This window comes from Sciurus vulgaris, assembly GCF_902686455.1.
Source record: "Sciurus vulgaris genome assembly, chromosome: 3".
In the NCBI taxonomy this organism is placed as follows: domain Eukaryota; kingdom Metazoa; phylum Chordata; class Mammalia; order Rodentia; family Sciuridae; genus Sciurus; species Sciurus vulgaris.
Window position 1 is genome coordinate 57,512,604 of NC_136463.1, and position 23,875 is coordinate 57,536,478.

At 38.9% G+C, this 23,875-nt stretch overlaps 1 protein-coding gene across 6 annotated transcripts; it reads right to left on the reverse strand.

Moving 5' to 3' along the window:
• Positions 1 to 1,611: 1,611 nt before the first annotated feature.
• ZNF594 (zinc finger protein 594) lies at positions 1,612 to 15,122 on the reverse strand. 6 transcript variants are annotated; one of them, XM_079134372.1, is made up of 4 exons: positions 14,308 to 14,777; positions 11,422 to 14,274; positions 9,969 to 10,092; positions 1,612 to 4,109 (listed from the first exon to the last, which is right to left on the reverse strand). In XM_079134372.1, the coding sequence occupies exon 4, from the start codon at positions 4,066 to 4,068 to the stop codon at positions 2,182 to 2,184; it is 1,887 nt and encodes a 628-aa protein (XP_078990498.1). In that variant the 5' UTR covers positions 4,069 to 4,109; positions 9,969 to 10,092; positions 11,422 to 14,274; positions 14,308 to 14,777; the 3' UTR covers positions 1,612 to 2,181. The 6 variants fall into 6 exon arrangements, with proteins under 6 accessions (XP_078990498.1, XP_078990501.1, XP_078990499.1 ...); XM_079134375.1 differs by having other exon boundaries at positions 1,612 to 4,139; XM_079134373.1 differs by lacking the exons at positions 11,422 to 14,274; positions 14,308 to 14,777 and adding an exon at positions 14,804 to 15,122.
• Between the last annotated feature and the right edge of the window lie 8,753 nt (positions 15,123 to 23,875).

Consider the following 23,875-nt stretch of genomic DNA (forward strand, 5'->3'; position numbering starts at 1 on the left):
TAAGAACTTAACTTCAGGGCTGAAGTTAGTAGGAAACCAATGCAGAAGTTTAGAAAAAGGGTGGCATTGTCAGATTTGTTTTAAAGAAAGTTGAGGCTGCCTGGTAGAGAGGGGTTGGAAGCATGAAGACATATTAGGTAGTATGGTAATACTACAACCAAGAGTTGATGGTGGCTTCAATTTAAGGGCAAAAGTTAAAAAAAAAAAAAAAAAAAAAAAACTGGGCAGGTGACCCACACTTATAATTCCAGCAACTCAGAAAGCTGAGGCAGATACATCACAATTTTGAGGCCAGCATCAGCAAATTAATGAGACCCTGTCTCAAAATAAAAAAATAAAAAGGGCCGGGGATATGTTTCAGTGGCAAAGCATCCTTGGGTTCAATCCTCAGTACTCCCCTCCACCTGAAGTTGAGAAATGTGGACTGAACTGGCAGATTATTGAACATTCACTTCCTCTACTGAACACACACAATTTCTCCCATAAGGTTGACAGTAACAGTTTTATTTCCTATGAAATCTTTATTTTACATGAGGAAACCTCTCCTGATACACATTTTAACTGTACCTGTTCCTCAGATTATTAGACTAATTTTCTCTCAGTTTTGGTCCTCCTGGAGTTTAGTCTATGTTCCCTTCACTACACCAGATTGACCTTCTTGAAGCAGTTCATCAGTCTAAAGGTTTCCCGCAGACTCTGGATTCCTCTTGATGATGCATTGCCATGCCCACCTCACACTTGTTTAAATGGCCCCAGGGACTAGGATCCTAAATATTCTTGGATTTCTTAACTATGCCACTATGGACACTTGGGGCGAGGTAAGTTTTTGTTGTGGGGGCTGTGTACTAAAATAGTAGCAAACCTGCCCCTAGTCACTAGAGTCTTTCCTCCCAGTTGTGAAAACCAAAATGTCCCCAGGTATTGCTAAACTATCCCCTGGGAAGAGGGCAAAATAACCCCAATGGAGAACTGCTGACTCCTTCCTTGTATCTCCTAAATACCTCTGTTATGAAGATATGAAGTTGTATTTCTCCTTGTTTTATATTGACCCACTTGGTTGTTTTCCTATTTGATGACTTATATAAACTAATATACAATCTGCTAGTAGGTCAGAGTATAACAAATATTTGATGATTGAGTTTGATTGCACAGTCAGGACCCATATAATTAAGCAGGGTCTAATTAGCATTTTCAATCGCCTAATTTGACTGGCTTATTTCTAGAGTTCTATTTAGACTCTCCACTTCTCAAATAAGCTGTCTCGTTAAAGACAAAACTTTTTAATCATCTGATCTTTCAAAGAAGTCATCTAAATAGTCTAACATCTGTCTAATTCTATTCCTAGAACATACTCTTCTCCTGTCTCTTGCTCTCTTCAATTTTCTGATACTACTTACTCCTAAGTCACAAGTCTTTCTCTTAGGAATACCTGTCTTAGCTCTGGTGTCCTGGTTTTCAGCTATTGTATGTATGTATGTTTTGGAGGAGGAGGGTACTGGGGATTGGTCTTTATTTACACATACAAGTGCCCTGAATGTGGGATGTTACACATACTAGGCAAGATCTCTACCACTGAGCTATACCTCCAGACCTCAAGTCATTTTTATTATCTTTTTGTTTCCTATCAATAAGCGGATTATCCTAATTAGCATTATGGCATATGCATGAGCACATTTTTTTGTAGGGAAGAAGGGGGATACATATTAAAATATGTACCTAAAGACCCCAAAGAAAGATTTAGAACAGATTTATATTGTCTCTGGACTATGGAAAGATTGAAACAGCTTCTTCCATGAAGAATTTAGTTTTGGGGTTGTTGCCACAGTGATCTCTAATGATTTTAATGACAGAAATCCCCTAAAATGTTATCAAGTAATTATATCCTTGGGACCATACTCCAGTGTCAACACTGAGGCAGAAAAAAGTTTATTATGCCCAAGAACTTTTAGCTTTCCCACTTGATTACACTTGTATGTTTTTCATCCAACAGAGATTTTCTAATACTTTTCTGCTTTCAATTTTTTTCCCCCAACAATAAAAAATTCTCTGTAGTGTAGTAAGATGTAGTTTCCACTAGATTTTTCCTATATTCATTAGGTTTCTCCTACCTGGTAGTATTAAGTCCTACTTGAAGACTCTCACATTCCCCAAATTCCTTTCCAGTATGAAGTTTCTGATGTTTCAGAAAAGCTGTACTCCCACCAAAGGCCTTCCCACAGTGGCTACATTCAAAAGGTTTCTCCCCAGTGTGAGTTCTCTGATGACTAATAAGGTGTGAATTCTGACTGAAGGCTTTCCCACATTCAGGGCATTGTAGGGCTTCTCTCCAGTGTGAACTCGATGGTGTTTAATAAGATCTGAGCTGGCCCTAAAGGACTTTCCACATTTATTACATACATAAGGTTTTTCTCCACTATGAACTCTATGATGTCTTATCAGATCTGAGCTCTGATTGAAAGTTTTCCCACATTCTCTACATTCATATGGTTTCTCTCCTATATGAGCTTCCTGATGTCTGACAAGGTCAGAGCTGCCTCTATAAGTTCTACTACTCTGATTATACTGTGAAGTGTTTTTTTCTTGGTGAATTCTCTGCTCTTTCCTAAGTTCCTCATTCTTGCTGAAGACTTCCTCACATTCTTCAAGTTTCTCTCCAGTATGAAGTCCCTTATGTTTTAGAAAGGCTGTGTGCCAAATGAAGGTTTTTCCACATTCTTTACATTTATAGGGTCTCTCACTATTGTGGACTCTCTGATGTTGGATAAGGAGGGAACGCTGTCTGAAGGCTTTCCCACATTCACTGCATTCATAGGGCTTCTCTCCTGTATGAATTTTCTGGTGTGTAATCAGGTGTGACCTCTGACTAAAGGCTTTCCCACATTCACTGCATTCATAGGGCTTCTCTCCTGTATGAATTATCCAATGCCGAATTAGATCTGAACTTCCCCAGAAAGTTTTCCCACATTCAGTGCATTTGTAAGGTTTTTCTTCCTTATGAATTTTCTGTTGTCTGATAAGGTCCAAGTCAAAAGTGGAAGCTTTTTCACATTCAAGTCTCTTTATAGTATGTAGTCGCTGATGTTTAAGAAAAGCTGTGCGACCACTGAAGAATTTCCCACATTCTTGACATAAATAGGGTTTTTCTCCACTGTGAAGTCTCTGGTGTTCAGTAAGATGAGAACGCTGCCTGAAGGCTCTTTCACACTGATTACACTTGAAGGGTTTCTCTCCAGTATGAATTCTCTGATGTGTAACTAGGTGTGAACTTTGACTGAACGTTTGTCTGCAGTCATAACATTCATAGGGTTTCTCTCCAGTGTGAATTCTGTGATGTATAATAAGATCTGAGCTTTGATTGAAGGCTTTCCCACATTCACTGCACATATAGGGTTTCCCTCCATTATGGATTCTCAAGTGTAGAAGGTTTGTGCTTCCCTTACAGGCCTTTTTACACTCTTTACATTCATAGGAATTTTCACCATTGTGAATTCTTTTATGTCTAACCAGAGTAGAGCTCTGGTTGAAGTCTTTTCCACATTCATGACATATGTATGGTTTCTTTCCTGTATAGATTCTCTGATGTATAATAAGATTTGAACTCTGATTAAAGTCTTTTCCACATTCATTACATACATATGGTTTCTTCCCCATATGAATTCTCTGATGTATTATCATGTTTGAGCTCCGGTTAAAGATTTTTCCACATTCCTTACATTCATAGATCTTATTCATGTTATGAACTTCCTGATGTTCAGTCAGTCTTGTCTTCTGTTTGAAGCTTTGGCCACAGACATCATATCTATGGGATCTTTCTTCTGCAGAAAGTATTTTTTCTCCATTGCATCCTTGGTCTCCAGCGATGGATTTCTTGGGGATGAGATTCACTTCCCTGATAACTCTCTCATGGGATGGGAGATGTTTCACTGCATCTTCTAAGGGGCTTACACAGTGCCTCAATATCTCGTCCTCAGGATCACTGGTATTGATTAACTCACATTCCTGGGAGATGAGCTTTTGTAGTCTTTCTGGTGAAGTTCTTGCTGAATCTTTTTCTTCAGACATTTCCATCTTTGACTCTCACTGTTTCATCTTATTTCTGGTCTCAGAATCTGAAATGATAAGTATATCATTCTGTGTTCCTACAAAATAACCAAAACACCCTTATCTGTACTGGATAGTATAAGAGAGAGAAATAAAAGACTTTAAAAGAAGACCCTTTTCCTCACCAGAGCTGAGTCAGATCTTATGAGAGAGATCATGACTACCACAGGAACACAAACCCTGTTGGTGGAGATTTGCCAGGGTATATTGGGAGCTGGTCTTAGTGGGTGGCCTAAAGGTTGGTAGAAAAATTCATGGCAGGAGGTTGGCAGTCTGGAACTGGTCTACAGGAAGTGGTCTGTAGAATGAGGAGGAACTCACTGGATGATACAGCCAGGTCAGAACTGGTTTACAGAAAGCATTGCCACAAGGAATCCTAAAAGTTGACCTGTTGGCAGCACACCCATAAATTTAAAAAAAAAAAAAAAAGTATGTAAACAGCACACTGGTACCAGGATGAGGTTCTTTTCTCTTTCTATAGGCATTCACTGACCCTTCAGCATTCTTTATTGACTATATCTTGAGTCATCTGGCAAAGGATAAATGTTTATAAGGTTCATCCCAAATAACACAAGCAAAGCTCAGTCGGTAGAGTGCTTGCGTTGCAAGCACAAGTCCCTGAGTTCGATCCCCAGCACCGCAAAAAAAAAAAAAAAAAAAAAAAAAAAAAGAAATCAATTCTCCTTTTCTAAAATGCAGCATTTTTCTTTCTGGAATTGTGGTAGAACCGCCTCCTTTTGGATGGCAATTTTATATCCTCCTGCAATTTGATGACAGATTAACTTATTGCTTTTGAGTATCTATATTATCAAATCCCTGATCTCACCCAGTTTTAAAACATAGTTCTAAGCTCTTTGGAGAGTCATTTCAGTTTGATCCTGATGATTTGAACTCTCTAGTCCTTAATCTTGAAATGAATTTGAAGTAACATGGCACAGTGATTAAGAGCATGGACTGTACGGCAAGTTGCCAGGGTTAGACTGCTGAATCCATCACTAACTAACTGTGACCTCAGGAAAGTCGCTGGACTTCTCACTGTCTCAGTTTCCTCACCTATAAAATAGGATAATAGTACTTTCCTCACAGAGTTATTATGAGAACTAAATGCATACAATAACAGGTTAAGTATTCCTAATCCAAAAATACATATTCTGAAGTGCTCTAAAATCCAAACTTTTTGAAAACTGATATGATGCCACAAGTGGAAAATTCCACACCTGACCTCATGCGATGGGTTGGAGTCAACACACAGTAAAAACACTGAAAATACCATATAAAAATTATCTTATACCTGTGTATAAGTATATATGAAATAAATGAATTTGGTGTTTAGACTTGGTTCCCATCCCTAACATATCTCATTTAGTACATGCAGATATTCCAAATCCAAAAAAGTCCCAAATTAGAAACAGAAGTGTCCTAAGCATTTTGCATAAGGGATTCTCAACCTGTATTTAGAATAATGCATGGCATTAGAAAACTATATAAGTGCCAGCTGTTGTTATTCTACTACTACTACTATCCTTATTATTTGCAGTATTGGGAATTGAACCAAGGGTTTTGTTTTTTTTTGGTACTGGGGATTGAACAAAGGCCTTATGCACACAAGGCAAATGCACTACATTTGCTACATCCCCAGTCCTTAACCTAGGGCTTTGCACATGCTAGGCAAGTGTTTCACTACTGAGCTATACCCCTAGCCCACTAATATTACTATTAATCTTTACCCTAAAAGCCCAAGAATTATCATTAAGCAATGTGTCCCTAATACAAATCTCCACATTCAGAGTGGATTTCAGTAAAGGAACAATAAAATCAATTACTGCAAAGAATTGGTTTTGTTATAACTTTCTCTTATAGGACCTTTTCTTTTGTTTGATATATATTGTTTGGAATTCAGAAACAGATTATTTAAAATATGGTAGAGTAAAGGCTATTCTCAAAACCCACTGAAAATAATTAAAACAACAACTGAGATAAATTCCATCTTCTACAAAAGGGCTATATACAATGTGTCCCAAAGTACCATATCCCAAAGGCACACTCAGTGATCTTTAAGTGGAGATCCATAGACATTGGGTGAGGGGAAGGTCTCAGAGAATATAGGGATTGTCCCCATTGAGCTCCAGTTTGCCCTATAAGGGTGGCAGGGAACATAATGCTAAAGAATATACCATTTCTGGCAGTAATTTTCATCATCTTCTACCTAGTTCCTAGCTAAGGAACTAGAGGTGAAGAAGTAGAAAGGTGACTGTCAAATTTTATTACAAAAATGTCATCTAGAGGGCTTCTTATTATGCCATATTGATTTCTTGGAAACCAAAGTCTGGAGGGAGACATACTCTAGATTAGATGAGAGGGTGTTATGGCAGAAAATTCATATGTAGGCTTTGACATGCCCTAGCTCAATTTCCTCTGCCTCTTTTAATAGTACTTTTTTAAAGAAATATTTTTAGTTGAAGATGGACACAATAACTTTGTTTATTTTTTATGTGGTCCTGAGGATTGAACCCAATGCCTCATGTGCCAGGCAAGTGCTCTACCCCTGAGCCACAACCCCAGACCTCAAAGTACTTTTTAATAGAGAGCTTGTCTCATTCATTGTTGAATAATAATAAGACAAATCTGTGGGACAAATACTTAAAAATAGTTTTTTGGTTTTTTTTTTCTTTGTTTGTTTAAGAAAGGGACATGAGTAACCAGCAGATCAGAAGTATACATATATGAGGAACCAAAGGAATTAACAGGAAGCATTCAGTAGAGAATTCTCTATTATCTCAAAGAAATTATAGACCCAAATCACTCTTGAAATACAAGACTGGTGGTGCACACACATAATCCAAGCTACTCAGAAGGTTGAGGGAGAAGATCACAACAGTTCAAGACCAGCCTGGGCCACTTAATGAGATCTTCTTTCAAAATAAAAAGGGCCTGGGTTGGGGGTGTGGCTCAGTGGCAGCGTGCTTGCCTAGCACTGGGTTCGATCCTTAGCACCACATAAAAATGAAAGAAATAAAATAAAGGCATGCTGTCTACCTACAACAACCAAAAAAAAAAATTAAAATAAAAAAAAATAAAAAGGATTGGGAATGTAGCTCAGTGATAGATGGCCCTTGGGTTCTCTCCCCAGTACTACGTACAAACAAACAAAAAAACTTAGAGACATAAGGATTTAAAACAGATTATAGATTATAAAACAATAAAAAGAACTAAGAGTAATTTGACAAAGTTGAAGAAAGAAATGGAAAAGCATTATATAGATGAAATTCACATAAAACAATAAAAATAATCACTATAGGTTTATAATAAGGCCTTGAGAAGTCATATAAAATAGGTATAAATGTGATTATAGAGAAAACTAGTCAATATAGAACAATAATCAAATACACATGAAGTGGGGCAACTTAGCAAGACCCTGTCTTAAAATAAAAAATAAAGAGAGCTGGGGATGTAGCTCAGTGGTAGAAAATCCCTGGGTTCAATCCTCCATACTGGAGGAAATAACTGGACTGTGAGGGGAAAGGTAGTAGGAATAAGCATAAATTGTGCTAATTTGCCAATCTTTCACGATAGAATCAATAAATACCATCTAAAATAGAAATGACTCCAAAATCTTAATGTTTTTCTTAACCTTTACCCCCACAATTTTACAGAAGGAATCCTAAAATTTTCAGAGAAATACTTTTTCCATAATTCTGTGTGTGCATGTGTGTTTTGTTGGGGACTGAACCCAGGGCCTTGTGCATGCTAGGCAAGCACACTACCTCTGAGCCAATACCCAGCACATATTTTATTTTGAGACAAGGTCTTTATAAATTGCTCTGTTTGGACCTGAACTCGAAATACTTCTACCTCAGCCTCCTGAATGTCTGAGATTACAAGAATGAGCCACTGTGCCCAACCCAACGTTTTTGTTGATCACAAAAATTTTCATGCCTATTATAGGAAAACTAGCAAAGTAAAACAAGGAGAAGAAAATACTCCCCCATAATCCCATCATCCTCCACCCAAATGGAGCCACTAATGTTTTGTAATATTGGTATATATTCTTCTAAACTTATTTCTGGGTATATTTTTTCCTAATACAAAAATGGGACCATATTATATGTGCTCTTTTTGTTTTCATTGCCCTACTTGTCATATTTGAGCTGGATCCTGTAAACATTTCTCTTCTGCCATTTGGCTTTATCAATAGAGGGCACTGGAGGAGTACTGTATAGCCATATAAAGACAAAGGAATTTCTTTTCCTGGTACCAATGAGCTTCTTTGGTTTTGGTAATGCCACCAGATTAATAAATGGGAGGCTTGATGGCTTCCTGTGTGGCAGCTCTGGATTGCCTATACCCTCCAGTGAGTTTTTCTACCATTCAACAGAACTTACCTATGGACTACCTGTGGCCTGCCTACACTCCATTGGTGGCCACATCCTCCAAAATATCTGAATCTCAGTTTTAGGGTGGGGGAGTCCTCTTCTGACCTCTTGGTTCTTTCCTTGTTTACTCTCCTTCGGTCCTAGAGGTAAGGCTGCTTTGTTTTAATAGTTAACTGTCTTTCAAATTAATTAATTTTGGGTACTGGGGACTGAATCCAAGGGCACTCTACCACTAAGCTACACCCCCAGCCCTTTTTATTTTTTTATTTTGAGACAGGGTCTTAAGTTGCTGAGGAACTCACTAAATTGCTGAGGCAAGTCCTGCAATTTTAATCCTCCTGTCTCAGTCTCCTGAACTGCTGGCATTACAGGCATGTATCACCACACCTGTTGTTAACTATCTTTTACTAGTTAAAAATTCTTTATGTTAAACATTTATTGTTTAAGTTACTTATATAGTTTTTGTCTCCTCACTAAATCCTGACTGATAACAGGCCTATAGTATCACTTCATTTGAGAGTTAGAACAAAGAGAAGATGCTATAAGAAAAGTAATAAGAGGACTAGAAATGGGAAACAAAAAAATTATTTGGGAATAGCTCAAAAAGGACTTCTCTCTAAATTAATCATTAGAATCAACCTTTGCCATGGGCAGTTTTGGCAAACTACCTACTCCAAGTTTCACATGGCTCTGCAGAGATGCGTGGCCACACAACCCAAAATTTTTCTCTATTCTATAGATGAAAGGAATTAGAAGTAATTTAAAGAAATCTTCCCTTTAAAGGATGCCCATGGCAGAAGGTAATAACATCTGAAACAGGGCTGAGCAGAAGTAAGTTCTCTCGGACAATTCAACTCAGTCGAAACAGGAGTTTCTGAGGAAAGGGCTTCCATGTTTCATATCATTCATTGATTTGTTCACCTCATAAACATTACCTGAGCACCTCCCATGTTCCAAACATTGTATAAGAAATCAGGAATACAATTATAAATATAAGATATGGTCCTAGCCTCCAGAAACTTACAGTGTGTGTTGCGGGGGGAATACGTGTAAATGAATAATAACAAGATATTGTGAACATGCTGTAAATAGGGTTAGCACTGTCTACTATGGAAGAGTCAAGAATGACTCGGCTTTCTGACTTAGGCAGTGGGTGGGATGTGGCACTATTAGTGAAGACAGTCAGATGAGGAAGAGTAGGTTTCAAGACAGTTGAAAGTAGTTTTGATGGTTTGCAGATGAGTTTGCTTTTGGTCACACTTTGGCTTCTCATAGAAAGACAGAGGTAGTACAAACTTAAGCAGAGCAAGAGCTGTCAATTTCCATCTCCACTAATTGGGCTAGATATCTTTGAACAAAGAGAGAAAATTTTTGCCTCTAATGGAAATCTCTAATTCAACTGAGCTCCTTCAAAACTTCTTAGGCTTTATTTTTAAACCAAAACACAGAGAACTCAGAGTGTATGGACTCTAAATTAGTTATTAGAACCCTTACCTAGTGAGACCAGCTCTATCTCCTTTTCTAGCATGTCTTTCTTGCAGAACTTCCACCGAGTGCAGATCTGGTATCCAGCATTGTTTTGTAACTCATTTGCAGCATCCTGCAGCTTCTTAAATTTCTGAAATGGAAGTTCTTGCTCAATAACTCTTCAATACAGTACAAACAACAGATACTCATACATTTTCTTCTCTTTCTAAATCTCTACTATTTCTTCTGTAACTCTTGGTCTCAGTAGATAATCTTTCTTCTTACTTCAAAAATGTGTGAGACAATGTGATTAAAAACATCTCACATCACCCTATCTTTGTGATGAATCTCCATTTTTATTGTATTTCCTCTCCCCTATTTTTTAATATTTATTCTTTAATTGAGCACCTACTATGAACCAGGTACTCTACTAAATGGTTAGAATACAATAATGAGGATGACAGAGTTCCTGTTCTTGAGAAGCTTGTGGTAGCAATTATAGACAATGTCAATAAAGTGGGTTAAGTGCTCAATAAGGGTAAATATGGGGTGTTGTGGGGCCTTATAAGAAGAGCACAACCTTGTAGGGGTGGGACAGGTAAGGAAACTTTCTGAAACTTAGGCCTGAAAGGAAATTTGACATAACCAGCCTAAAAGAAAAAGGAAGGGCTTTTTGGATTGGGGCTATAGGGTAGACAAAGGCCAGGAAGTGAGCAAGCCTATGTTGTATTCATGGATGTGCCTCATGACTGAGACCTCATGACTGGAGTACAAGAAGTAAAAGAGGAAGCTGGTGCAGTAATTGTCAAATTATGGACAGACTTGTAAACCAGACTGGGAAGTTTAGACTTTCCCCTGAATGCAATGGGAAGCTCACAGGAGAATGACCAGATTTCTCTCTTTAAAAGGCCGTTCTGACTGCTTTCTGGAAAATGGACTGGTGGATACAGGTGAGAGCTGGGATATCAGTCATGAAACTACCACAGTAATCTATGTTGGAGAAAGTGAAGGCCTAATGAACTACTGCCAATAAGCATACTAAGAAATTGGTTGAATCAATATATTAAAGATGCAAAACCAGGCAAACTGATGCTATTCTAGATGGAGAGCATGAAGCATTAAGAAGCATCCAAGGAACTGAGAGTGGTGGTACATTACTGTAGTCCCAGATACTTGGAAGGCTGAGGAAGGAGGATCCCAAGTTCAAGTCCAACCTGCGCAACTTAGCAAGACCCTGTCAGTCAGTCAGTCAGTCAATCAATCAATCAATGCTGGTTGGGGGCATTCTGGGGGCATAGGTCAGTGGTACAGAGTTTGCCTGGTATGTTCAAGGCCCTGGGATAATTCGCCACTACCAAAAAAAAAAAAAAAAAAAAAAAAGGATTCAAGGCATTAAAAACAGCATTCTAAATTTCTAATTTGACTGACAAAGTTGGATAACTGGACTAAAAGAGTAGAGGTGATGTTATATTTGAGGTACCTGTAGGGTATCAAGGAAGAAATACTCAGGAAATGGATGGATCAATTCAGGTCAAAAATCTAAAATGAGAAATATTTTAGAATCATCACAGAGAGGTTAGTCTGTTCAGCAGAAAGGTGATAATGATTGTAACTTAAAGAGTTCTGAACAGAACGTTTTGGAAGCAAGCAGAACCAAATCAGAATCCTGGCTTCTTAATTTCCCTCAACCATATTTCATCAATAGTGAAACCAAAATAATATCACTTATCCAAAGGGTTATTGTACAGATTAATATATAAAGCTGCACACTTTGTTCAGTGTGGAAACAGTTCCTAAACTTAATGGGTACTCAATGAAAAACAAACCAAAAACACTTGGATAAGTGAATAGTAGGTTAGCTTTCTCTCTTCTTTTCCTTTTGACTAAATAATCCCTGAAGTTCTTTTCTCCCTCGATTTCTATGGTACATGATACTCCAATCACTCTACTTCTTCCTTACTGGCTTTACCCTTTCAATTTTCTCCTTCCACTAAATGTCTGTTGCTAAGGCTGAGCCCCTGGTCTTTCAACATTTGATATCTTGATGACCATAACTTCTGACTTCATTTATCACCTTTGTACCAAATGAATTCTAAGTCAAAAACTCCTATTTCTCACCCACATTTTAGTCTATATTCACAATGTCTCTTCAGTCCAATGTCTTATTGACAGTATAAATCAAATAGATAAAAATGACCACATCATTTTGCTTCTAGATTTGTTTATCTTACCATCCATTTCTGTCTAAACGGTCAGTTTCCATTTAACAAATATTTATCTTGAACCTAGACTGAATATTTGTATTGCCTCTCAAATTCATATGGAGCCCAATTTCAAATGTGATGGTATTGGGAAATAAGACCTTTGAGAGGTTAGTAGGTTATGAGGGCCCAGTCCTCACAAATGGGATTAGTGCCCTTATAAGAAAAGGCACAGATATCTCCCTGGTTTCTGCTATGTGAGGACACAGTGAAAAGATTATGAACCAGGAAACAGGTCCTCGCCTGACACCCAATCTGCTGGCAGCTTGTCCTTGGATTTCTTAAGTCTACGGAATGGTAAGAAGAAAAAAAAAATGTTTATAAACCACTCAGCATATAGTATTTTTGTTATAGCAGCCTGAACAAACTAAGACACCTACTATGATATACTGGTGAACAAGACAAATCCCTGCATTCAGGGGTGGCTTGTATCTAGAGACAGAAACACCAGTTTAGTGATACCTAAAATGTGAGTCACACACCAGCAATAGCAACATCACTCAGAAGCTTGGTAAAAATGCAATTTTTCAAGCACAATCCCAGACCTACTGAGTCAGAGTCCCTGGGGTGAAGCCCAGCAATCTATGTTTAACAGTCCTCCAAGAGATTCTTACAAATGCTAAAATGTCAGAAGCGCTGCTCTAGTCATCTTTGATTCTTCCCTCTCTATGCCATCTGATTGCCAAACTGAAAACTAATCTGTACGTTCTTTCCAATTCCATCTTATTCCAGAACCTTTCTGCCTCAGCAGTCTGAACTGCTATAAAATCTTTCAACATGTTTCAACATGTTTTCTGGCTCCAGTTGATACTGGTGACATTTCATCACTGCCAGATGAAATACTTTTCTAAAACACTGTTGTCACTGATACCAATAACCAAAAACCTAGAATGATTTTCTATCACCTACTAAAGGAAATCATAACTTCTTTTTGATTTTGTAAAAGTTTCTTAAGGGCTCCTGTAACAAAGGACCACAGATTTGGTGGATTATGACAGCAAAAATCTATTCTCTTAGTTCTGGAAGCTAAAAGTCTGAAAATATAGGTGTTGGGAGAGCTGCTTCCTTCTGCAGGATCTAAGAGATAAGTTATCCCATGTTTGTCTGCTAGCCTCTGGTGAGAGTTGACAGTCTTTGGTTCATTGCTTTTTAGGGGCATCACTCTAATTTCTGCTTCTATTTTAACATGACATTTTCTATGTCTCTGTCTCTTCACATGGTCATTTCTTGTAACAATACCAGTTACATTGAATTCTCTGTAAGATTCATCTAAGAGCAAATCTGTGCTCCAGGATTCTAAATTTTCCATAATTATGCTTCTTTTCATTCTGTACCTTTGCCCATGACTCTCCTACCTGTAATGCCCTTCCTACTCCATTACATTTGGAATAAAAAACTCAAATAGCTGCCAGAGGTCAGGGAGTTAATTAGAATGAGTAAAGCAAACCAGATGCTCCATGACAACTGATATTTTGCTTCAGTGTCAGGGAGACAATGGAGATTAGAGGGAACTACAGATCTGGAAATTTTATTGAATCTGAGGAGGGGTGCTGCTACTCAACTCCTGGTAACTGCACCATGCAAGTATGTGGACCCTGATTGGCAACATCTTCTGATTTTTCAATTAAAGTTAGAAATCTAGATTATGTGTGTGAAATTTCCTGATTTAAAAATGTTGGCCACTAATTTAAATAAGAACAAACAGCATGAGTCAAGAACATACAGTCAAATCTGGCCCAGGGGCCATTATTTTTCATATTGCACAAAAACTCCCGCTACTTCAGGCCTGGCTCAAGTATCTTTTAATCACTTCAGTCCCTTTAAATTCACATTCATGCATACAATGGGTAATGCTTAACAATTACGGAGTTGGTGCCTAGAGGAAGAGTTACACAAACACAGGACATAAATAAGTGCTTATGAATCATATGCTAAATAAGTACAGCTGTAAAGCTCAACAGGAGATGGAGGCAGAGAGGTAGCAATCTGGGAAAGTTTCCCAAAGGAAAACTTTTGATGCTACTCCTAAAGGTATTATTATGCGGAACTTTACAAAGAAGAGACTAGCCTACCTAAATCCTTTCGCCTCTGAAAGACTAGCCTACCTAAATCCTTTCGCCTCTGAACTCCCAACAGTATGAATATTTTAAATCCAATATTAGAATATGTATGAACTCCAGTTTATTCCTGTGGTTTAGTCTAGTCTCCCCAGCAGGGCCCTGACTCTCAATCATTCCTGGAATTTAGAAACCACATCCTGGTTGTACATACAAAAGCGCATGGCAGACACTGGGCAGGGAACAGGATAAATTCATGCCTGTTGACTTGACTCTGGGCCTTTACGAGATGTTGTTTGCAGTCTGCACAGAGAAAACTGGTGCAAACTGACACAGAGGGTGGCGGCAGAGCTGGGGCCCCGGGTGTGACGTGCGGAGCCCTGCCCTGTGCACCGCGCGCCTACGTCCTCCAGAGGCCCGGCTCCAAGCCGCTCTGAGTAAGCAGGGTCCCGCCCCTGCCTAGGGAGGTATGCTCCCTCCCGCCACCTCCCAGAGGGACGCAAGCGCCCCGATCCCCAGCTCTGCAGACGCAGTGGAGTCTCACCTCCAGACTACCCCAGCCTCCCGCTCGATCAGGACCCCCGCCGCGGCCGCCATCGCGTAGCCCCCATCATCTTGGGCGCGGCGCCGGTGGCCACTTCCGGAGCGATCCCCTAGGCGGGGTTTTCGACCCGCTGGACCCTCCCACCGGCTCCTGGGGTCCGCCGCACTTGAGGTGACTCCTGCGGTCCCGCGCCGCGCAGGTTGGGGCACCTGGCAGCGAGGCGCCACGTGAGGAGGTAGCTTCTGGGAGGGAAGCGTCTGCCCCCTGAAGAGCACCGAGACGTCGAGTCTTCCGGCCTTCCTAGATGGGCGTAGGGTCGGGGTGGGCACCCTCTTAAAGTAATTGTATTCACCCCGCCCCCTTTTTCATCTTTTCTCCCCCCAGTTTTGTTCCTCATTCGAACGTCCCCGCCCTTATTCATTGCTTTCGGTTTGCTTTTCCCTAAGCGTTGGCGATAGAGAAATAAGCAAGGAGAGCGTCATTTTTAAAAGGTGTGGTTCTGGGCGGGGAACGTAGTTCAGTGGTGGAGCGCTTGCCTAGCATGCGCAAAAAGTGTAACTTATGAAGTGAGAAAAATTTATAGTTCATTTTACTTTTTCTGTCAGTAAGAGTACACTAAATAAAAGTTATATATTGGAATTCAGCAATGTGTTTTAGAAAACTACAGATCGTGAAAAATTAAGAGGAAAATATTTGTAACATATTTGACAGGATGTGGAATAATATAAAGAGCTCCTAAAAAGCAATAAGAAAAAGGCAAGCAAAAAGCCATGCTGGAGGCATCGCAACACCTGACTTCAAATTAGACTATAGAGCTATAGTAATAAAAACTGCATGGTATTGGCATAAAACAGACAGACAGACAAACAAACAAACAAAACCAGACAAACCCACATAGGTACAATCATCTGATCCTTGACAAAAGTGCCAAAACGTACATTGGAGAAAAATAGCTTTTTTTTTTTTTTTTAACAAGTGGTGCTGGGACAACTGGTTTTCCATATGTAGAAGTATGAAACTAGAACCTTATCTCTCATCCTGCACAAAAATCAACTCAAATGGATCAAAGGCCTTGGAAGTAGACCAGAAACTCTGCAAGTCCTAGAAGAAAGCAGGGTCAACACTCCAGCTTTTAGGCACAGGCAATGACTTTCTCAATATGATCCCCAAAAGCTCAGGAAATAATGCCAAAAATTAATAAATGGGATAGCAGCAAATTTAAAAAGTGTCTGCACAGCAAAGGAAACAATTAGGAATGTGAAAAGACAACTCAGAATGTGAGAAAATCTTTACTAGCTACTCTTCTCGCAAGAGGATTAATATCTAGACTATAGAAGGTGCTCAAAAAACTTTACACCAAAAAAAAAAAAAAAAAAAAAAAAAAAAAAACCAAACAAACAACCTAATTAATAAGTGGGCAAATGAACTAAACAGACACTTCTTAAAAGAAGAAATACGAATGGCCAAAAAGTACATAAAAAAATGTTCAGTATCATTAGCAATTAGGGAAATGAAAACCAAAACTGCACTGAGATTTCATCTCACACCAGTCAGACTAGCAGTCATCAAGAATACAAATAATAAATGCTGGAGAGGATGTGGAGAAAAACTTTTACACTGTTGGTGGAACTGTAAATTAGTACCCACTATGGAAATCAGCATGGAAGCTTCCCAAAAAGACTAGACACGGAACTACCATAGGACCCAACTATATATTTCTAGGTATTTACTTTGAAGAATTAAAGGCATCTTACTACAATGATATATACATACCCATGTTTATACCAGCACAATTCACAGAATAGCCAAACTATGAAACCAGGCTAGGTGTCTCTCAATGGATGAATGGATAAAGAAAATGTGGTATGTATACAATGGAGTCTTATTCAGCCATAAAGAAAAATGAAATTTGTCATTTGCAGGAAAATGGATGGAACTAGAGACCAGTAAGTGAACTAAGTCAAATGCAGAAGGTTAAGGGTCCTATGTTTTCTCTTATATGGAAGCTAGAGAGGAAAAGGAAAGATGGGGGTGAATCTGATGAAAATCAAAGAGAGATCAATAGAAGAAAGGGACTAAGGGGTGGCAGGTGAGGAGGGAGGGGGGAAATGCTGGGAAGTGATATTGGCCTAATTATATTATTATGTTGTGTGCATGTACAAATATGCAACAACAAATCCCATCAATATGTGCAACTATGATGCACCAATAAAAAAATGAGAAAAAGAAAAAGCAAGCAGCCAAGGAGAAAAATCAGTAAAAGGAATATAAAAGGACAGTTTACAAAAGAGGAAATATAACTGGTTGAGAAACACATAAAAGATGTTTAATATCCAGCAGGATGAACTGCGATTAGTATAGTTCTTCTCTACTCACTGTGATTATTCATTCTTTCTTAGTAGCATGTTTTTGTGTATTTACCCACCTCCATTCACAAATCCTGTGGACCAAAATTCGTGGTGCCACACTTCCTGGCCATAGGAGTGGGGTATACAACCTAGCCTAGTAAATAATCTGCATATCCTGTTTTTGTCAGAGCAGTTGGTACATTGATGGGCAGGTGACCTAAGCTGGGCCAATCAGATTATCTGCAGTTTGCTGAATTCTTTTATTCAATAATTTACCCCCTCTCTTTGTGAAATCCTTCTTTTGTTTTAATATTTAGTTTTATTTTGCAATAAATTTGCATTGTACAGCTTTTGTATTACAGAATGTTTATATTACTCAAGGGCAAAGATGCTAGCTAGATAGGTGGTGATGGGCAAGAACATTAAATGGGGAGAGATGTTTGCAAGGAGACTTATTTTTGAAGTGGAAGTTGATGAGTGAATATTTGCATATTTGATGACTTTTCCATACCCAACCTCTTAACTGTGGAGACTTAGATAATGAATATTTATTTTAAAAATGAGAATCCTTCCAGTAATCATCCTAGGGCAAGGCTGTTTTGATGGTGATAAAGGGAGCTCTCTATAGTAAGGGGACTTGAATCCCTTCATTGCCAGTGCAGTAATTTTAGCTTGCCTTTGTTTGAAAGAATCTTAATTCAACATGATTACTTTGTCATATTTTTTGTCTTTATTATTGTTATTATTTTGCGATGATGGGGATGCAGGGTCTTACACATGCTAGGCAAGTATTCTTCCACTGAACTATATATCCTTAGCCCCTATGATCATTATTAATGTCTGGAATTGTCAAAATGAAAGGCATTCTGAAGATCATAATTTTCTACCTTTTTTCTGAGCATAATTACCCTCACCCTCCATAATATTCTTGAGTTTTTTTTTTTTTTTTGTGTGTGTGTGTGTGTGTGTGTTTGTGTGTGTGTGTGTTAGGCATTGAGATTAAAAAAAAAAAAATGAACAAAACCAGATAATGGGGGCCGGGCAGGGGAGGCTGTGAATGTATTTTTTTCTTTCCTCATGGTAGCAAACATTTTGAATAGTTACTATGCACTGTTGTTTTTCTGTATCCAGTTGCAGAAAAATCTCTCACCATGGAAATCAGAGATAAAATGAAGAGGAAAGAGATAAAAATATTTTTAAATGAAGAAAATAATCTAACTTTTTTTATCATTGATTTTGCTTTTTGATCTGAGAAATGTTAATAATTTTATCTAAATTACCTTAAGGAAATCCTCCAATGTACATACTACAGGCCTAACAAAGAGGAACACATTGGTTATTTAATTTCTAGAAAGGCCTTCTGTCCCAGTAACAGAATGCCCCCAAACAAAATTTGCCCCAAACAAAATATGGATGAATACTGAGGGCTGATTTGCTGAGGGCTGATTTGCTTTCTTTTCTTTCTTTCTTTCTTTTTTTTGTTTTTGATCTAACCTAGGGCTTGGAGCATACTAGGCAAATACTCTACTACAGGGGTACATCCTCCAGCTGTTTTGCCCGTAATGTGTTGAGTTCTTAATACACCGCTAGGTGGCAGTGGTTTGAAACCCATGCAGCTACCGAGCACCTTTATTTTTAAACAATAGAAAAATTGTGAATGCAAGATTCCCCAGTCCTCTGTCCATACCTTTCTAACTAAAAAAATATATTTTTAAAAATATGTTTATGAAATAGAGTTTATGAAATAGAGTTAAAATAACAGGTGGCAGAACCATATTTGTACCTCCTCTCTTTTGTTTCCTGCTGCCTCTCTTCTTTTCCACCCTCCACAAAAATTTATTGAGCACCTACCATGTGCCAACATATGCTAAGTTACTGGAAATGCAGTGGTGAGTAAAGAAACACCACTGCAGCCTTCATGGATCTAATAGATAGCTCCTTATTAATGGACAGATAGGTCAGTTTCACTTTCTTGTTATAACAAACATGACTACAAAGAGTAGATTATACATGTGTGTGGAATTCTTTAGGGTTCTGGTTCTCAAAATGTGGCCTGAGCCTGGAGACTAAAATTATTTTCATAATTATATTAAGATATTATTTGCCTTTTTTTGGTACTGGGACTTGAACCCAGGGGCACTCACTTAACCACTGAGGCACATCCTCAGCCCCAGCCCTAGCCCTAGCCCTTTTTTTTGTATTTTATTTAGAGGCAGGTCTCACTGAGTTGCTTAGGGCCTCACTAAGTTAGTGAGGCTGGCTTTGAACTCAAAATCCTCTTGTCTCAGCCTCCTGAGCCACTGGGATTACAGGCTTGTACCACCAGGCCTGGCTATTTTCCTTTCTTCATGCTCACTCATGAATGTACAGTGGAGCTTTCCAGAGGCGACATGACATGTGATGTTGTAACTGATTGGCTTTAGAAACAGATATGAGACTCATGGTATTTTCTATTAAGCCAGACGTGAGAGATTTGCAAAGCTACAACATATACAGTGACACTTTCCTTCCTAATTTTTTTCACTTGGGAAAATATAGTTATTTTAATAAAAATATTATTTAGATTAACACATACTAAGTTTATTGTTATTTTATTGTTATTTTAAGGTAAATATCAGTAGATATCTTAAGTATAAACAAAATCTTTTTGGTGTCTTCAATCTTTTGTTTTTCACATCAGATGGGTAATGACCTGATAGCCTAACAAGGTTTGAATTAGGCACATATCACAGAATGACATGGAAACCTACTAATCATACCTATGAACCACAAGAAGATCTCACTTATCTTTTGTTTGTTGTTTTGAGCGTACTAGGAATTGAACCCAGAGGTGCTTTACCACTGAGCTGCATCCTCAGGATTTTTTATATTTTATTTTGAGACAAGGTCTCACTAAGTTACTAAGGTTGGCCTTGAACTTGCAGTCTTCTTGTGCCACTGTACCCAATCCTCAATCAATTATTTTAAGAGTGTAATGAAGTCCTGGTACTAAAGTTTGAGAACTACTGTTCTAGGGTATATATCCTGAAGTGGAGTTGCTGAGTCATAGACATTCACAATTTCAGTTTTACTTGATGCTACCAAATTGTTCTCTAAAGTAACTAAAAGCTAACTTCTTTTAAAAATCTATATATCCTTGGCGGTTTGTGTGTGTGCGTGTTTCAAATCATAAGTCATAAAGAATTGTGGAATTATTAAACCAGACCAACAGTGTAACAGGGGTTTGGTCTATGGAAATATTGATTGAATATCTTTTCCAAACAAGTGAGAAATGCTAGGCAATATTTGTTTGTTTCTGGTGCTGGGGATTGAAACCAGGGCCTTGTGTATGCTAATCTCATGCACTACCACTGAGTTACAACCCCCAGCTGATATTTATTTTTAATATACTCAGAGGAAGTAGCTTTGCAGAGCGTCACCATCAAATGTATCGGAAATTTTATTTTTGTTTGGTGGCTCATGGGAGGTAGAAGGGTACAAGTCATGCAAATAAACTTATTTTTTACACATCAGGGGAATTTCATAATTCTTAAATACTAACTTTCTATAATTTTTGTTAAAACCATGTTTTACTAACATCTAATTTGTAAAAAATGCTTAGGCTTCTAATGTTACAAAAAATTCAGACTGTTAATATATAAGTCTGTTCGTATATGAGAGTATATTTTAAGCAGTTTAGCGTTGTTTGTTGATTGTAGAATATTTATGTTATTTTAAGTGTAACATCTAAAACTTTAACAGCATTAAATTTTGGTAATAGAATATGTGGATAAATAAGAAGACTGAGTTTTACAGTCGAAGAACTAAGGTGCAGTAATATAATCCCCATCCCGTGTTGGGGATTAACTCCAAGGTGCTCTACTACTGAACTACACCTCTAAGACAGTCTCGCCAAATTGCCAAGGCTGGCCTGAAATTCATGATCCTCCTGCCTCATTCTCTGGAGTAGTTGGGATTATAGACCTGTGTCACAGAACCCAACTAATTGGTTCTTTTTTGGCGGGGGCAGAGAGTACCAGGGATTGAATGCAGGGGCACTCAAACACTGAGCCACATCCCCAGCCCTATTTTGTATTTTATTTAGAGACAGAATCTGAGTTGCTTAGTGCCTTGTTTTGCTGAGGCTGGCTTTGAACTTACAATCCTCCTGTCTCTGCATCCCGAGCCAGTAGGGTTGTAGACGTGTGCAACCATGCCTGGCTTGACTGTTTCTTAACATGGTTTTTCACATAGTGGTCTGTGCACTCTGCTCTAGAAAAATGAAATGTGACCACATTCAACTTTTCCCTATTTATGATGAAGAACTTTTGAAAACAAGTGTCCAAAGCAGGACACTTTGGAGAATGAAAAATGGTGCACCGAGCCAACAAGGAAGGACCTCTCAGGGAAAATGATGCTCCAGCTGCCACCCCCACCCAACCCCTGCTGCAGTTTATTGGATGAAAAAGAGAAAGTGTGTTCCCAGCTGAAGGAAAGGAATGTATAAAGCCTTAGCACCAATTTTATGCTTTAGGGAAGCTCCTGGTGGTTTCCCATGATCAGGGTGTGGTGGGAGGAGAGGAGGTGTTAAAATGAGGTCAGTGGAGCCTAGGTTAACTAGTCTTGCATCGTGTTCTAAGGCATTTGGATTTTGTCCTTGTAGGCATAAGGATCCATTGAAGAATTTTAAGAAGGGCCATGACCTAGTCAGGTTGGTGTTTTAGAAAGTTCCCTTTAGGTGGGGCGTGGTCGAGCTTGCCCGTAATCCCAGCAATTTAGGAGGCTGAGGCAGGATGATCAAAAGTTTAAGGCCATCCTTCACAGCTTGATGAGACCCTGGCTCAAAAGAAAAAGGGCAGGGTATGTAGCCCAGTGTTAGAGTGCCAGTGGGTTCAATCACCAGTACAAAAGAAATAAATCTTCTAGCAAGTGGCAGACCGTTTGGAGAAGAAAGGAGTAAAGAGACTTTTGGCAGTGAGTCAGATGAAAGATTACAAGAGCAAGATTAGGCAGTGTTGGTGGGGATGTTGTAAACATATGAGCAAACAAATGACAGAGGCTGGAATAGGAAGCAAACCTCTGATCAGCAAGCTTTCCTTTATTCTGCAGTGAAGTCAATCCATCAGGCGTGGGAGGGCTCATTTTCTGGGTGTGGAAATGGCCCCTGGGTTACAGAAGAAGTCTTGAGTTTATAGTTTACAATGAGGGTGAAGTAATCATTGGAGACTGTGGACGTGCTGTTTGGACAGTCAGATTAAATTTTTAACTCAGGAAGGCAGTTGTAAAAAGTTTGAAACATTGTCTCTGGGAAAAGGTTACAATTTGGTGTTCACTGCTTATATCTTCCTTCCTCTGGGACCCATTGTTACCTAGAGCTTCACTATTTGCTTTTCTCCTTCCAGGAGTCATCTGCAATGAGAAAGGATGAAAATCCAGGGCTCAGCTTTTCAGTATTTGCCTCTTCCCTTCGGACCCATTGTGATTGGGAAGCAGTAAATGTTTGCTTTTGGTGGAGATGCTAGTGATGAACCTAGGAAGGGATGAAAGTTTGCTTTTTCCCTCCCTCCTCCCAAGTCACACTCTCCCTCTGTTTTTCTGAGGGAACTGTCTTGGAGGAATATTATTTCCCATAACCCTTCAGATGGTACTAAGGGGCACAACTGAAAGCATTTAAAGAATATTGGCTCATGTAACTAAAAAATCCAGAGGTTGTGCCTACGCTATAAGGATTTGTACTCTCTTCTTAGCTTAGTGGTCTCTGTGACAAGTTTTGACTTGAGAATTTGTATCACCTCAACTTCAAATCAGTGAGAAAGAACACTTGCCCTGGCTATCTCTCCCTCTGGAGATGACCTGTGATCTTCCTTGAATGTGTATTCCTTGCTTCATCCCAAAGTGTCTCTCTTGAGGTTGCCCTCATTTTCCCTTGGATATGTACTACTTTCCTGAATAAATCTCTTTCTATGCCTTTGAAAAAAAGTATGTGAATTAATAAAAATATAATTTGTTCTCGTAAAAATGAAAACAAAATAAAAAAAATCCCTGCCCTGTTCCCAAAGCTTCAACTGGTCAATCACTGTGACCAGGGAAATGAGAATTTCTGATTGACCAGTCTGGGTCACATGCTGTACTTCTGAGCTGCAAGTGAGACCTTACACAAATTGCAGACTGAGCAAACAGAAAGTGAAGTGCAATCATCCACCATGGAAGCAGAGTTGAGCTGACCCCTAGGACTCTTCTCTGACTACTGCCTTGGAAGATGTGGAGAGTATCCACAGAGCAAGGTCATCTCTTAGTCAAGAGGGAGTCTTATTCTCCTTCCCTCTATTTCCATAGATGAGTCCTCTTCTCTCTCCATGAGGGGCAGGGAAGGACTAACATGATTAAGTTGCATCTAAGACATTCACTGAGAATATAGATGAAGTTATTTTGCCTTGAAAGGAGGAATAGGCTCCACCTCTTCTCATTTTATCCCAGGTTCATCTGCTCCTCCATTTTCTTTTCTCAGGAAGTGGGTGAGCAGATGAGAGAAGCTGGTCTTCCCAGGTCTGCCTGTATGTAGGGTGATAACAAGGAGGGTCCATTTTTATCTCAGGCCTAAAAATGCAGGTTCCAGAACCATCTTATCTTTGGATGTATATCAAGGTAAATTGCAGGCATCAACTTGTGTTGATATTATTAGTTAGAGTTCAATATTTGTTTACACATTTTTTTCTTTTGAGATACAATATACATAGGTTGAAAT